General features: G+C 39.1%; 1 protein-coding gene across 3 annotated transcripts in view; it reads right to left on the reverse strand.

The window, feature by feature from the left end:
• Positions 1-5,727, reverse strand: part of LOC146521147 (macrophage mannose receptor 1-like) — a 47,759-nt gene extending 42,032 nt beyond the window's left edge. The window contains exons 1-6 of one of the 3 annotated variants that reach the window (XM_085154499.1): positions 5,323-5,727; positions 5,046-5,096; positions 1,052-1,435; positions 614-958; positions 440-528; positions 129-356 (exon numbers count right to left, since the gene is read on the reverse strand). In XM_085154499.1, the coding sequence (XP_085010625.1) occupies positions 231-356; positions 440-528; positions 614-958; positions 1,052-1,435; positions 5,046-5,085 (984 nt within the window). In that variant the 5' untranslated portion in view covers positions 5,086-5,096; positions 5,323-5,727 and the 3' untranslated portion in view covers positions 129-230. Of the gene's footprint in view, positions 1-128; positions 357-439; positions 529-613; positions 959-1,051; positions 1,436-5,045 lie in introns of those variants that run through there. The other 2 variants (XM_085154497.1, XM_085154498.1) reach the window with 2 other exon arrangements.
• Between the last annotated feature and the right edge of the window lie 10,814 nt (positions 5,728-16,541).

Raw genomic sequence — 16,541 nt, forward strand, 5'->3', positions numbered from 1 at the left:
CATCTACAGTGTTGAAAGACATAAATATAAGAGACTAAAGCCTATGAAGAAAACTTCAAGAAGACCAACAAAACTGTGCATGGACCTCTGATTAAAAGAGTTTCTGTCAAACCGTTACTACAAACGGGTTATTGGTGGAACTTTACACTCTGAAATATTGAAAGATTTAAAGGATGAGACAGCTCAGCACAGCATGTTATTAACTTCACGCATGAAGTGGTTCAGTCCAGTCAGTCTTCAGTTTTGCAGTCACCGTCCACATCCTGCTTCTGTGACTGGTCGTCACGGTAACTCTGGACTTTCCTCCAACGAATCCTGAAGTCTGTCAGTCCTTTTGACAGCATGAGGCCTGACAGCTGGACAAAATGTGCAGATGATGAAAAACATGAAGCATAGTTTGAACTTGTGTCAAGTTTGTGTTTGTGACTGAACTGCTGACCTGCTGTGAAACCTGCTGCTGGATCTCTGTGCTGTGCATGTCTGCCTCTGACTGAAGCGTCATTTTCACCACTGTTTGCTTTGTCACTGCTAAAAATGAACCACATATAAAAACACAAACATTAGTGTTTTACATGATGACAGGATCTTACAGTGTTTGCATTCTGAGCCTCACCTTTGAAACAGAAAAAATAGCTTTTGTAGTTACAGGAGCCATCAGCCCATTTTCCTGTCATTAAATTCATTGTTCCACAGTACTGATTCGAATTGAGGTTATCAGGCTCAGAAGACATCCAGTTAGTGAATGTGGAGGTTGTGTTGTCAGACCAGAAGGCCCAGGGATCCCTGTAGAGACCAATCCACACATACTGAACTCCTGATCCATTCAAAGTGAGCGTGATGTTGGATTTCTCCTCTTTGCTTCTTATACTGGTCAGGTCTGTGTGGTATGTCCTGCAGTACGACTGAGCCGCTGACCAGGTTTGGTTCTCCATCACTAAGATGTAACTTGTATTTTTGGCTGTGAACGAATAAAAAGGATGAATTTTGAAACACACATTCTGAATCTCATAAAATTGTAGGGATATCAAGGGCAACAAATGTTTTTTCCTACCATTGTAACACAGGAAAGGGTAAGAATCTCCACAGGGTCTATCATTCATCTGTGTTTGTCCCTGAAGAGCCACACAGTATTCATTTGCATTTACACAGTCTGGTTGGCCGTTAGCCCAGATCAAAAATTCATGTGTACTGCCAACATAATAAAGTTTTCCCTCCATGGACCACTTCCAGCTGTAACGATCATCATAGAGCCCTATCCAAGCCCAATCATTAATTTTGTTTGCCATTGAGACAAAGAGTTGGTTGATGTTGCTGTTGTAGATGGTGGCCAAGTCAGTGAAATTTGCTCTGCAATAATTTTGAGCTACAGTCCAGGTCACTGTCTGGTTCACAAAGTGGTATTCTCTGGAGAGGGGGGTAAGAGTGGAAAGTCCTCCTGAGAAAAATAAGTTTTTATTGGTGAAAACAGGTTTCTAAACAAATCACAGAAAAAGGCAAATTCACAAACATAAAAATTTTAATTATATAAACCAATTACCATGCTTCTGTACAATAACAAGATATCTGTACTTTTACTCCTTACATTTTCAACATAGGGCTCATTACTTTTGGTTTAACACATTTGAGGGAAGTTTGTATTTTCACATTACTCTGAGCCTTCAAATATCAAACTTACTATGGTGTATCCATCAGTGGCGCTTATCACATTCAAAGACATAAAAGAGGCAAGAACTTATAATTCATGGTTACATTTTGAACACATTTTTAAAGAAAGAAAAAAATACAACCATATTATTAATTCTATTTCCTTTACTCTGCTAATATTTAATGGTCGGGCATTGCGCAGCTACAAGCATTTCACCCCATGTCATACTGTGTATGGTTGTGTGTGTGTGACAAATAAAATTTGAATTTGAATTTGAATTTGATTTCACTTAACATTGTTCAAGCTGAGTACATAAATTATTATTAAAGTTTAGAGTGAAATTGTTTGTAGCCTCAGTGGAGGTGCTGAACATAATCATATAAAACTGAATCTCTTTTAAAGAATTGTTTCATTTGTTTTAATCTTTTAACTTTATACACATTGGTTCTAGCAAAAATTTAATTATATGCAACAGTCTTTGACTTGAAGAAATTTGTTGAACATTTAAATTTAAATTTTCTGCACATTCCAGCATATAAAATAATTTTTTTGTGTTTACACTCACTCTTTCAAATAGATGCAAGTAAAACACAGCAGAAAAAAAAATAAAATCAAAGACTCAGTGGCACTGAGCCCTGTCTCTCTTAAACCTTTTTTCACCCGTTTAGCTGAAGTGGGGCAGTTGGAGGTTTGCCCGGTGCCACAGCTGTCATGTCAGTGTCTGGGATTCCGGGGTTTCTCTGTGAATTTCCCATTCCCGTGGCAGAGTACTCGGTGCTTGCTCGGACGTTTAGGGGTTTTTTTCGCTGTAAAAAGAAGTTTTCTTCCCACGAAGTGAACAGCAGGCGCTAATGTTTTTGTCACTTTTTACAGAATCAAACTCAAAGTAAGGTCAGTACTTCCACGCTTTAAATGCTGCACGCTCATACTCTCTCTGCACTCGATATTATCCATTGTTGAGCTGCATGTCTGTTACCATTAACGTTGCATATGCTTACGTTATTGCCATGAGACACTCTCACAAACAAAATCACGGTTTGGTAACTCGGTAACGCAGCATGCTTACAGGAAAGTAACAGTAATCTAATTACTTTTTACAATAGTAATCCCTTACTTTACTCATTACTTGAAAAAAGTAATTGGATTACAGTAACACATTTCTGTCCATCACTGACAGTAAGTAGTAGTGAGAGCTAGGCCTCCTTGTTAATAAGTTGTTTTCTTCTTCTATGAAGCTATAAACTTATGTCTCCTGGTTTCTTTTATCACAGAATCAATTTTTGTGTGCATGTCTAGACTGGGAAGAAATCTGCCTGACCAATTCTCACCCACTTGTAAGCTGTGTCCTGGATCCTAAACAGTGCTACCAGTGCAATATCTAGCTTATAATTAAAATTGTGAAACAAACAAACAAACAAAACCAAAACCTACAGCCAGTTGCTTAACAAAAACATTTCTGCTCTAGACAGGAAGAAAAAACCCTGAGTAGAAGCTCACATCAAGACAATAGCTCATCAGTTTACAGTAGGATCGCTCTGCTAACATGCCAACATTTGGGCCCTTTCTCAATTCTCGGATAGGCCGGAAGTAAACGGCAGTGAAATTGGACGGTCTAGCCTTCATATTTGCGTCACCGCTGTCTCGGTGGAATTTACTAAACTCGGCCGTCTGCTCCTTGCTATCTAAAATATAACAGGACACTGGTGTAAATTCTCGACCATCTCACACTTCTGTTTAATCAGTTTTCTGTTTGACGTTTATTCAGCTGTGTGAAAACCACCCGGGGGATTAATAAAGTTTTATTTTATCTAATCTAATAACTTAATCTCAGCCAAACCGATTTACTCACGAACAAATAAACACTGAAAAAAGCCCAACAATAACATTTTTAGGTTGTCTAAGTGACTTATATATTACGTTTAACCCGAGTAGCGAAAGATCGCGGTGATCTGAAAATGATGTGCCTTTCTCTGCAGCTTTAATCACCCTCGAGCTCTTGGCTAGCTATCGAGCTGGTGGATAATAAACATCTCCGAAAACGTCGGAGCACTTTTACAAATATGTGATATCTAAATAAACCGAGTAGATATTTGAAGTTTACACAGCTACACTCTCGCCTGAAAATATGTTAAAAGTTTATTTTGTGACCCAGAAAGATTAATAAGAGTAATATTAAAAACTTAGTAGCGGCTGCCATTGTTGAAAACTGGAATTGCCTGAGCCGCGCTATGAATTCTAGGATATGGTGGGCCACAAAGGACACTCCCAACCCCTCCCGCCTGGCTCACAGCTTATTCATCTTCTTCTTCTTGGTTGACAACCAACATTAAGGTGCATTAGCGCCCCCTGGCTCACAGCACAGTGGACGCTCGCGCTGCATACAACTCACTCACCCCTCCCTCCCGGTTCTCAGCTGCTGAGCGTGTTACCGTGGAAGAGTCGCTCCTTCACCTGAGATAAAATCTGATAGTCTGACTGATGCAATATTACATTCAGTCTACACTTTGTTTTTTTGCAAAGATTAGAAGTAGACAAAAGGAAAAATATATGAACTCAGTTCCAACACTATTAAAAGAAACAATTTCATTGATATTCTACAGAAAGAAAAATAAATGTTCCCTTTACAAATCTTAATTGTCTTGCTCTTTTTTGCGCTATATAATAGTTTTCTTTTTCAATCAATCATCTTAGCAGTAGCATTTACATGAAAAGAGAAACAAATGAAGCTTGAGTGAAAATGTACAGTTTTTGCACTCTCTGGGAAACTGATTCTGTGACTCAGATGATTCAAAAAACCAGATTTATTTTGGTGAGTGACTCATTCAAACTGGATTTAGTAAAAGGAATCAAATCTACCATCACTACAGCACACACTGAACGGTACAGAAAGCTCTTATGAGCCAAGCTGCTTTGTTTGGGGAACATGATTAAGCTTAATGAGCTCTTTGAAAGCAAAATTAATTCCTCTTCTCACATCCAAATTTGGTATTAAAATTTCCTTCTTATCTACAATTTGATCTGACAAAGACTTGATGCCAGGTGCCAATCCTGACACAACTCTCCCATCCGGGCTAACCGACACTAGGAATGTATTCTGATTAATGACAGTAAAAATGAAAATGAGGAGAAAAAGAAGTAGAAGGAGAAAAAAGAATTATAACTGTGCTATAGCATTCAAAACATGAACAACTATTTAGTTTGATATATGATCATAGAAACTATAACACGTTTTTCGCTTCATCAAAATATAAATATTGTACAAAAAAACCCTTGCATTTAAAATAAATGTAGTTATTGTGATATGAAATAAATGCCTGTTCATGTAACCCGATGATCCATATTTCTCTTTCAGTATATTTATAGGCTACGGTTTCAATTTCAAGATATTACAATTACTGACCTGAGAGCAGCAGGATGAACAATAAACAGGCTTTTTCCATTCTTGGCTTCTCTGTAATGGATAGAGTCATCATGATTATTACTGTATCATTATTATAATCCATAGTATAATAAGTTGTTTAGTTTATAATTCGGTGCACATCTCTAAAAAAAATTATTTGCAATATTTATTCAACTCTATCATGTCTTTAAAAAATCAGAAACCAAAAACATGATCGTGTTCATATTTTAAAATGTTTAACTCTCATTAATTGAAAGATAAATGATGAGTAACTTACCTGACAGCCTCTCTTGTCATGTGGTGAGTGAAACTGACTGCTAAAGAAGTCTTTGTTTGATCCCTTCATATATTTCACTATCAAATGAGGACACCTGAAGGAAGTGAATTTCAATAGAAAGCATGGTAACATACAGTGAAGATGAGTTAGTGTGTGAAGGGAAGTAAAAATAATTTAGTGAAAGAGTACTTTATTTGTCTAAGTTTTAAGCTTGTGTGGAATACTGTATATGTCAGCTTTGATATCCTTTGTAAGTGAGCCAGTATTTAACTTTCTATGATATACTGACCTACAGGCAAAGGATACTGAAGGACCCGTCCCATCCTGGCAATGAACTGTTCTGGCAAGGACAGAGAGACTCAAGAGGAGCTTCTATCCCCAAGCCATCTGGGCCCTAAACCAACCCCCCCCCCCCCCCCCCCCCCCCCTTTATTTAGATAAATGTTGATGATTTAAGACTTTTCCTGACAAATAAAACAACATGTAATTTTGGAAGTGTGGTCAGGGCCAAATCCAAATATCATGGTATTTTTGGTTATGTGACCATACAAAAAAAACTGGCCTGCATTTGTATAGCGCTTTACCTATGGAAACATACATTTTGTTAATGAAATGCCTCAGACAAGGTTACCAAAATCCACACCTCTAAACCCAATCAAGAGCCAAAACCCTTACTTTCCACTTTCTCCATGTAAAGTTTGTCTACGATGGCTGACACTACGGACCCTATGGCACATCAATGTTTTTGTCTGTAGAATCTCTCCACTGAAGCAAAGCTTCTTGGATGAGAGCCGAAAACTTCTTCAAGAAGCTCAAAGAAGTCCAGAAACTTTTCTTTCCGAGCTCCTTAGAGATATCTAAGAGATATAGCGAATAAAGAAATATAACAGATGATTTTCAAAATTACAATTTCTATATATGACATGTTGACAAGTATTTTTAATTATTTCACGTTTCTGAGATATTGACCAACAAATGTATGCATTTCATTGACTTAAAAATTAAAAATAAACCGACATCTACTTCTGGCTGTGGTGCGACTGCCACAACTGAATATGGTGGTATATTTGTTCAAGTGACCTGTTTCTATAAAACATAAATCCTGTAAATAATGTTCTTAAAGGCTTAAATAACAATAAGCCAGGTTACACAAAGGTGATTTTACTTCACCAACATGCAAATCAAATGAAAATCTAAGCTTAGACCTGTTTCTGAGGAAGAGACAACAGAGGTGAAAATATTCATAAGCAAATAAGCTCAAATGTGGTTCTTGGAACACACAACATGAGAAAAACAAAGAAAACAATGCATGCAAATGACTAGTTTTGAAAATGTGTTCACACAGGTATTATTACTGACATGTGGGTCCCAGGTCGCTGCTCATGTGGTCGACCGGCCAGTCAGCGGAGCAGTTTTGTGTTCTTTTACTAACTTTAATGCTCTTTTTGTTGTTGTATTTCGCCGTTTATTCGGGAAACTTGTATTCTTTTCCTTTTCCTCATTTTTCTGATTTTGTTGTTTCCGACACTTCAACATGACCCCAAGGCTCACCTACACCAGGGACTCCCTCATCCAGCTACAGCCACAGCTGCAGCCCGGCCTCCGGCTTTTCCGCTCCGCTTCCACGGAACTTGGTTCAGGAAGAGTGAAACTCCACTCCAGGCAAACACATGGATCTGATTGCATATTAAAACATTAATAATGTTGTTTTTATTTCTTTGTGAAAATTTCTCTCAGATTAATGGAAAGGCGTGAAGGTTTCAGAGAAGCTAACAATTCTGCTTTGGGACTCGATGTTTCTGATAAACTTACACTTGTAATGTTTCCTCAGTGACAGTGCTGTATATTGGTCCTAAACATCAGCACACTCACATTTTGATGTGTGGGTCAAGGTGTGGTGTGGGAGAAAGTAAGAGGAAGAAAATGTAACCAAGCAAACATGTAAGAAAGCCACTCATAAACATCAAGCAAACAGAAGTTCACAAGAAATCAGTGGACCATATGTTTTATCATGCAATTAGTTTGTTAATCCATGTTTGTGACAGTTTTTGCCTAATGATCGTTTAATCGATCACTTGATCATTTCTTCTTGCGAAAGCCTGGAACGTGTTCAGATCAGACAGGCGGTTCCTTAAGATTCTTGATAGAAAGAAAGTAAAATAAATAAATATAAGTAACAAATGTATAATTGTTCCAAATCCATAATGAAAAAAAATAACAATCAAAGCTTCTCTGGAAATGAGCAGAACATAAACTGAAGCTATAACTGAATCCAAATGAGAATAGCTCCAAGCCCTGAAGTTAACATAATTATAGATCACAAACAGCTGCATGAGAGTCGTTACTGTTTCAGCATCTCATCAGTTATTCAGGGTCAAAGCAAAACGTCCTCCTTGCAACCCTCGGATCATCAGGGTATCATTTATCTGAAGATCTGAATAAATGATTGTTGTAAAATGCTCCACAGTTTGCTTTTATTACTATTTGAGTGGGAATGTAAGCACGCTATTTGCTGTATTTCTGTTTTTTTTAATGTTCATGAGTTTATTGTAATAAGCTGAGATGATTTTGTCTGAATGCTTTTACTCAGTTACTGTGAGATGAATTGTGATTCAAAAGTGTTTACCGGGGAATCTTAGTTACAAATCAGAGTCTATAGAACCATGAAATCAGTGTCTTGTAGTGACTTTTACAGAAACATGTGACTCCCTTGCCTGGGGCCAAAAACATCTATAAATCTGTGTTGCAGTAAACACAGTAGTCTTTCCTCTGTATGTTTGACTTCATAATTTGATTTATTGTAAGCAACACCAATGCTAACAGAGGGGGAAGTTTGCTGAAGCACACTGATCACTACAATTACATCTTCCTGGCTTTAGCAGTCTGATTATTTTTATTTCCTTGTTTGAGGATTTCTATAAAACCTGTGATGATCACAGTTATTGACAGTCTGGTATAATAAATAGATTTGTTCTGAATTTTGCAGGTTTGTCTGTGTCACTGTTTCACAAAACAGCATCATCAAGATGTAGTGATGCCAAATTGTCCAGCAGGTGTCACTGTGGAGATGTTTTCAGGTTGTTTCAACCTCAATACGATTCTGGCACAAATGCTTCGAATTTTTCAGCATTTCACGAAAGCTTGCTTTGCCCATCACTAGAAACAGGTGATTGTCCACTCTTGCAGTGGACATAGTGGAAGCAGAGGAAGAGAAATGTTATAGCATAAAAGGTAACACAAGGAAACTTGGCTTAGCCTACTTATCGCACTATGTTGGCAGATAATCTTGCAAAGACTGTTGTTGGTGAGGCTGATGAGTTACAGGTGGTCTGACTGTGAGCGGGAAATACAGAGCACCACCCCAAAAGGATGGAGTCTGCCTGCACGACCCAACCTGGACTTGGAGAGTTAGTCCATAACCTGATATTGTTGCCATACTCTTAAGGTTCTGTTGGGAGACACAGAAAACCCTGTTGCAAGTAACTAATTAAGGAAATTCATTATTTATGCAAATTTTTATATTTTTCATGATTAAAATTACATGTATGTGTAAATTTACACATCTAAAACACATATTACATTGGTTGTCATCAAATGCCTTGCAAATGATGTTATTTATTTAAATATAACTGGAATGTGCAAGATTTAATAAAATTCAAATTAAAGAATAAAACACACATAGCACCACTTTTCTGACATTTTAAGTCTGATTATAATGTCATTTGCATGAACCACACTGACGATGTAAACAGTAAATATTTTCCCTTCTACAGATAGGGAAAATCTCTGGGCTGATGTGGATCTGGTCCAAACAGGTGTAAAAACACGTGGTTGTTATGGGATACAGTGTGTGTCACACAGTGGAAAATTGTGTTTTTATATTTTGTTTTGGATCAGATTGTGTGTTGGTACATAGTGGTACATTATTGATATTCCTATTGCATGATTTTATCCCCATATTTATAGTGTGTGTTTAGTGTTGATTGTACAATATTCTTTTTATTCCACTGTGGATTAAGCGGACAATTGTAGGCACCTGTGAGGTGGGGGCGTTCCCCGAGGTGGCCTATCAGCCGCCAAACTGACTCAAGGGAGATAGTGAGCGCAAAGACTGGGGGAGAGACACACGAAAAGTGAAGAGCTGGAAACAAAACGTGTGCAAGCCAGCATATGAAAAGAAGGACCTCCGGCCTGCCTGTGGGGCGCCACGAGACATTTGGCGATCGGCCAGCATAACCCGGCGATCCAGTCCCGACGGACAGAATAGCGACCGTGGGAGGCGACGCGTGAAATCCACAGCAGGGCAGGGGTACGCCTCTGCCTGCATCTGTGAGTATTGCTTTCCCACTGTTGGGTGCTAGGCGTAGCTTTGCCGGGGGAGGGTAACAGCGGCTGCGCCGACAACGTTGCTGGCCCGTGTCTGTTGTTTCAGGCCGGAGCTACGAGGGAGGCCGTGCGCGGGTGTGGAGAGTGGCTGGACTGCACGATCGCGCACCGTCAGGCGTGTATTTAATCTAATTTAATCTAATTTAGTTAGATCTGCAAGCTTGGGAGAAACATTAATACTTAAATATTTTATATTTCCCGATTACAGTGGTGTAGAAGAGGAATTATGGAAGGAACAATTAATCCGAAGGACTGTAGATTTTGACCAGTTAGTTGAGTAATCTGATATTCTTGCAAAAGAGTTTATTAATGCAATTACTTCAGAGATATTGGTTTGTGAATTTTGGAAAAGAGTAACACATCATCCGCATAAAGGCTGATTTTATGTTCCACGTTCTTGCATTTTATGCCCTTAATTACTGAATTCTGTCTAATTGCTGCTGCTAGTGGTTCAATAAAAATTGCAAACAGTGAAGGGGAGAGTGGGCATCCCTGCCTGGTGCCCCTCAGGAGACAGAATTTTTGGTCATTTGTTTTGACACAAGCTGTTGGGGAATTATATAATATTTTTAACCAGTTAATGAAAGAGGTTCAAAAACCAAATTTGTGTAAAGTTGCAAATAGAAATTTCCAGTTAAATCTGTCAAACGCTTTTAAGATAAGATAAGATAAGATAACTCTTTATTGTCATTGCACAGTCATACATAGTACAGTACTACAATGAAATTGGAAAACTGTCCTACGTCGGCACTACATATAACACAACACGACACGATATGACACATCACAACGCAACACAAACAACACAACACAGCATATTAACTTAGTAATAAAAAAGAAGAAGAAGTGTATGTGTATTGCACACTGTTATTATTGCACATTAATTATTATTGCACCTTGTTATAAATATAAATATTATTATTGTTATTGTTTTAAACATTGTTACCTCCCCCCTAAAAAGGTCCAGGGAGGTAGCCAGTCAGGTCAGCTATTTGCATTGATCAGGGCTATTGCCCTGTTGTAAAAGCTGTCCTTGAGTCTGTTTGTTCGGGACCTCAGCAGCCTGAACCTCCTGCCGGACGGCAGCAGCTTAAACACTCTGCATCTAAAGAAAATATTGTAGTTTCAAGGTTTTTACTGTATGAGTAGTCTATCAAATTAAGTAATCTACGTGTACTTGTTGATGAGTGCCTACCTTTTATGAAACCAGTTTGGTCAGGATGAATTAAGAGGGGGGTTATTTTCTCTAGTCTCTTTGAGAGAGCTTTGCAGATTATTTTAAGGTCTACATTTATAAGGGATATTGGACAATAGCTTGAGGTTTGCTAGAAATTGACCAGATTTATTACTATGTTCATAATTTTGTAAGCGTAGTCTTTGTACTAAAATTTTTTTTTTTTTTTTTATCAATTATCTCATTTAATTCTAGTTTTGTTTTGCATATTTTGTTCAATGTTTCTTGATCTTGGTGGGACGCGTAGGCTTCTTCTAGGGATTTGATGTTTTTTCTAATTCCTGAATATTTTTGTTTTCTTTTTTCTTTTTATGTGATGAGAAAGAAATTATTTTACCTCTCATCACAGCTTTCCCTGCTTCCCATAGAACAGAAGCTGATGTTCTGGGAGTGTTATTAAAGTCTAAATATGAAGTCCACTCTTTTTTAAAATATTTAATAAAGTCTTCATCTTTAAGTAGTGATGTATTAAATCTCCAGTTTTTACTTGGCGTAGTATTATTCTTGTGTATCAGTGTTAAAGATACAGAAGCATGATCGCTGACAGCTATAGGGTGAATCTCAGTGTCTGAAATGTCACTCAGCAGTGAGCTGCTGACCAAAAAATAATCCAGACAAGAGTAGGAGTGATGGACATGTGAGAAAAAAGTATATTCCTTACTGGTGGGGTGAAGGGAGCGCCATGCATCGCAAAGACCAAAGTCGCTCATATACTGTTTGATTATATTTTTGGACTGCCAATTACGCTGAGTTCCTGCTGTGTTGAGCCTATCCATTTCTTCATTTAGTCCAAGGTTGAGGTCGCCTCCAAGAACAAGTGTGCCATCTAAGTGTTCAGAGAGTGCACTGAAAAAAAGTGAAAGAATGAGGGATCATCAACATTTGGACCATATACACTTACAATACATAGCTTTTTATCAAGTATAGATAGTTTAATGATTAAGAATCTGCCCTCTGGATCTATAACTGTATCGAGTACTGTGAAATTAATTTTTTTATGGATTAAACTTGCAACTCCCCTTTGTCTAGAATTATAACACACTGAGAACACATTAGGAAACTCAGGTGTTTTAAGTTCTTTTAAACCTCTAAGAGGTTTAAAAGAACGTCTGTGTATAACTAGGGATGTACGCTGTGTGTGTCGCTTAGACAGGTGGAGAGAATACATCACTTGTTCGTAATAAAGAGAAGGAGAGAGAGAAAAAATGTGTGGCGAGATGCTCCCTGAGTCTGACTATGAATGTGCATATTTACTAATATGAGTACGCTTGACTTACGTGTGTGTATCCTATATGTCTGTGTGAGCTGTCTGACTGATGTAAATGTGCTGCCGTTGAGCGCATGATTGTGCGTGATTGTGCGTGATCGTGCGGTGATGTGTCGGAATAAAGGATGTTGTTTGTGGATGAGTGTGGAAGAAGGTGATCGAAGCAGTGAAAGAAAATAAGAAGAAAGAAAGAATCCAAGGACAAGGGCGAGCAGCATAAAAACAAGAGGGGGAAAAAGAGAGAAAAAAACAAGAAGGAAAAAAACCCCACAAAAAAACAAAAACGGAAACATTGCAATTAAATCACTGACGGAGAGTGACGGTGTTAATTCTGCTATGAAATCACACTTAAGATGCGATTTGATACTGGTAAGTTAAACAGATGTTAATGCAAGTTAGTGTGAGTGGATAGGGAAAGGTGTGAAGTTTATACAGCCACGGAGTGATGTTGGGGTCGCGGTGGAGCTGTCCGTCCACGTACAGCCGGTCCACAGCGATGACAGCGCGGGAGCCCTTCTGGATGAAGCCGCGTCAGATTGTGAAGAGGACCCTGCGTCGTTCCAGGATCTCTTTGGGGAACTGGTCGTTCACACTGAAGTCCGTTCCTTTTAATTCCCTGCCGCGGCTTTTCACATGTTCCTTTTGTTTGAAGTGGCTGAATTTGGCCACAATAGGACGTGGTCTCCCAGTCGCAGCCCGCATGGGGCCGAGGCGATGCACCCTATCGAAGACGATGTTCTTCACCGTGTCCTCCGGCAGCTTCAGGTGGGTTTTGATGAAGCTTTTTACCGTGGTCTCAGCGTCCTCTCCAGCGGCTTCTGGAATACCAGAAAATACCAGTTTATCACGCATGCTACGAGCTTGTAGATCAATAACTGTCTCTTTTTTTTAAATTATTTTCTCTATTTAGCTGAGTAACATTGTCTGTGAGACATTTCACCGACTCCCTTAGCGTGGCATTTTCAGCAGTGAGCGTTTCCACCTGCTGCTGGCTGAACTCCAGGGATTCTCGCAAGGATTTAAATTCCCGGTGAAGAATCTCCACCAGCCTTGCATCGAAACTGGACAATCGTTTGTCGATTGACTGCAGTATGTCGACAATATCTTTGCCGGCTGGCGATGTTGTGCCGGGGGAATCTGCCGGGAGAAGTCTTTTCGATGACGCCGTCTGAGATTTGGCCGGGGAAGCTGCACTCTGGGCCTTCTTCATCACGAGATCCTGGAAGCACTGATCAATGTAATCTTGGAGAGCCTCTAAACTCTCCCCGTTGTTCTCCAGTGTGTTGGAGATGATTTAGACAAATGTTGTTAGTTATAAGACAATTGATAAGTGTATTTGGTAATACTGAAGCTTAAAGGAATTTGTTCAAATCTAAACTACCATTCGCTTTAATTTTCCGCCAAAATCTCCGGCGTCTGACGTCAGTTACAACATGAGTCGCTTACCTTGTCCGTCACTTCCGTCACTTACCTCTGTGTATGGTTTTGGGGACCAGGGTGGGGTCAATCTTTTCAACTCTTATGTTACGTTCCTGTACCCCTAGACTGGGGCGTAACAATGATTAATCAATGAGTTTTAGAATAGTGTTATAAATTAGCTTATTCATCATGAATGAAGTGTTTAAAGCAGTGCTTGTAAACTATTACCTGATCATGAGAAATACTTTGTAGATGCTGTAGAGATAATTAAGTAACCATTAACTAATGCTTTGTGTGCACTTATTATAAAGTGTTACCAAATTCTTTAAGTCAAAATAAATTTAATCTAAATAAAATAATTTAACCCAAATTAAAGCACTTTTTTTTTTATTAACTTAAGCTCTGTAAGGTAGTAGGACCTGTTTTTTAATTAAGTTTTTCCTTTTGGTAGTAAGTAAAAGGAAAAAAACAGCGGATGACAGCGCTGTAAACAACGGTAGACTTGTGCGTAACAAGCAAGCGAATAATACAGAAAAAAGACAGGAAACTGTTCTTGGAGTACACAGAGAAAGCAAGAGAGAGAGAGGCAGAGATGTGTATGAAGTGTGATTTTTATCGTGGTAGAAGCAAAACAGCAAAAGCAAGAGGGAATCCATGACGATGTTTATGTGAAGCGTATCTTCTTTTACAGTGAGCTATAAGCTTTCAGCCTCACTGATTCTGATCTGTAGGCGGGTCCGCGCTTTGTGTTTATGTCTTTGAGCAGAATCCGCATACCTGGTCTCATTTACTGTTTTAGCTGTTGATGGTCGAAATGTTGTGGGGTTTAACCTGAGATTCTAAGCTTTTCATAATTCCCTCTAAGCTTTTCACCAAGTTGACGGATCTAGGACTCAGCTCATCACTGTGTCAGTGGATCCTCAACTTCCTCACAGACAGACCCCAATCAGTGAGGATGGGAAAACAAGTCTCCCCCTCCATCTCACTCAGCACTGGAGCGCCTCAGGGCTGTGTTTTAAGCCCCCTGCTGTACTCACTGTACACTTATGACTGTGTAGCCACATCAGACACCACCTCCATTGTCAAGTTTGCTGACGACACTGTTGTTGTGGGCCTGATCTCCGAGCACATCGAGACGGCCTACCTGGAGGAGATTAGGAACCTGGAGACCTGGTGCCAGGAGAATAACCTCCATCTAAACGTCAGCAAGACTAAGGAGCTGATCGTGGACTTCACTACAAAGCAGGCGAGGAATTACAAACCCCTCATCATCAGTGGCACGCCAGTGGAGAGAGTGGACAGTTTCCAATGCCTGGGTGTCCACATCACTAAGGACCTGTCATGGTCCTGTCATATCAACACCCTGGTTAAGAAAGCCCGACAGCGTCTCTTCTTCCTCAGAAGACTTAGAGACTTCCATCTGCCACTGAGGGTGCTCAAGAACTTTTACTCCTGCACCATCGAGAGCATCGTGATGGGAAACATCTGCACCTGGTTTGAGAACAGCACCAAGCAGGACAGATGAGATCTGCAAAGAGTGGTGCGCTCGGCCGAACGCATCATTCAATCAGAGCTCCCTGACCTGCTGTCCATCTACACCAAGCGGTGCAAGTCCAAAGCTAGGAAGATTATGATGGACCTGTCCCATCCCAACAATGGACTCTTCTCACTGTTGAGGTCTGGGAAGCGCTTCCGCTCCCTTAAGGCCAAAACAGAGAGAATGAGGAGGAGCTTCTTCCCCCAGGCTATTCGGGCCCTGAACCAGGTGTAGGACTGGACTCTCTCACACACATCATATCACCACACGCACTCTGGTTTTTCTTCATGCACACTTCCTATAATTTATAATCTCTTTCTGCTATTTGCACATTTTTTTAACTGTAAATTTCTAAGTTAAATCTGTAAATTTTGTATAACCTGTAAATTGTAAATTCTGTAAAACCACTGTCATTTAATGGTCGGGCATTGCATTGCACAGCTACAAGCATTTCACCTCATGTCATACTGTGCATGTTTGTGTGTGTGTGACAAATAAAATTTGAATTTGAATTTGAATTTGAGATTCTGGCATAAATTTATATTAAAAAAATAATTCAGGATTTTAATGAATCGATATCACGTTATCCAAGCCAGAATCAATTCTAATCGATAAATTTATTATCAAAACCAACCCCTGAGTCTGTCTCATTGTGTTTATAAACTATATTTCAAATATTTAAGATTTGGTCATGTGACCATACAAATGCTTTTTAAAAAACAAAATTTCTGTAAATGACGTGTGTTGGTGCTCAAAGAAACATATTCAAGGTTACACAAAGGGGATTCTACTTTAGTATGCAAATCATTTGGAAATCAAGTTCCTAAAACAGGAAACAAATGCAAAAAAGCAGTGCATAGTTCTAGGAACAGACAACATGGTGAAAAATAAAATAAGCAAATAAGCTCAAGCGTGGTTCTAGGGACAGACAACATTGGTATTTGTAGCAACAAGTGGGGAAGGATAATAGGGTTTGTGCTTCTCATTTGTCTTTATGAATCAGGGTGCTGTACAGATCATGAGGAGGTAATTATTTGTAATCAACTTGTTTTTATTCCCTGATACAAAAATATAAATTAAAATTTTTTGGTGAAATGGATCTGAGTCAGAAGTGTTAGGGGTTAGGTGAGGAGATTATAAGCACATTATGGAGACTCCAAAAGGCAAAAAATATCACGAGTTATCGAGAATTTTGACACAATAATGCCCAATAAAAAATAAGCCTTAAATCAATCTTAGAGAGCACCGTCAGTTGGGTGTGTGTGTGTGTGAATGTGTGTGTATTAGGGCATGCACACATTACTTTTGCAGTCGAGTAATCTCTCAATTATTCCATTGATTAATTATGCAATCGGATAAGAAATACTTTTGTCTTA

This window comes from Neolamprologus multifasciatus, chromosome 3, assembly GCF_963576455.1.
Source record: "Neolamprologus multifasciatus chromosome 3, fNeoMul1.2, whole genome shotgun sequence".
Taxonomy (NCBI): Eukaryota; Metazoa; Chordata; class Actinopteri; order Cichliformes; family Cichlidae; genus Neolamprologus; species Neolamprologus multifasciatus.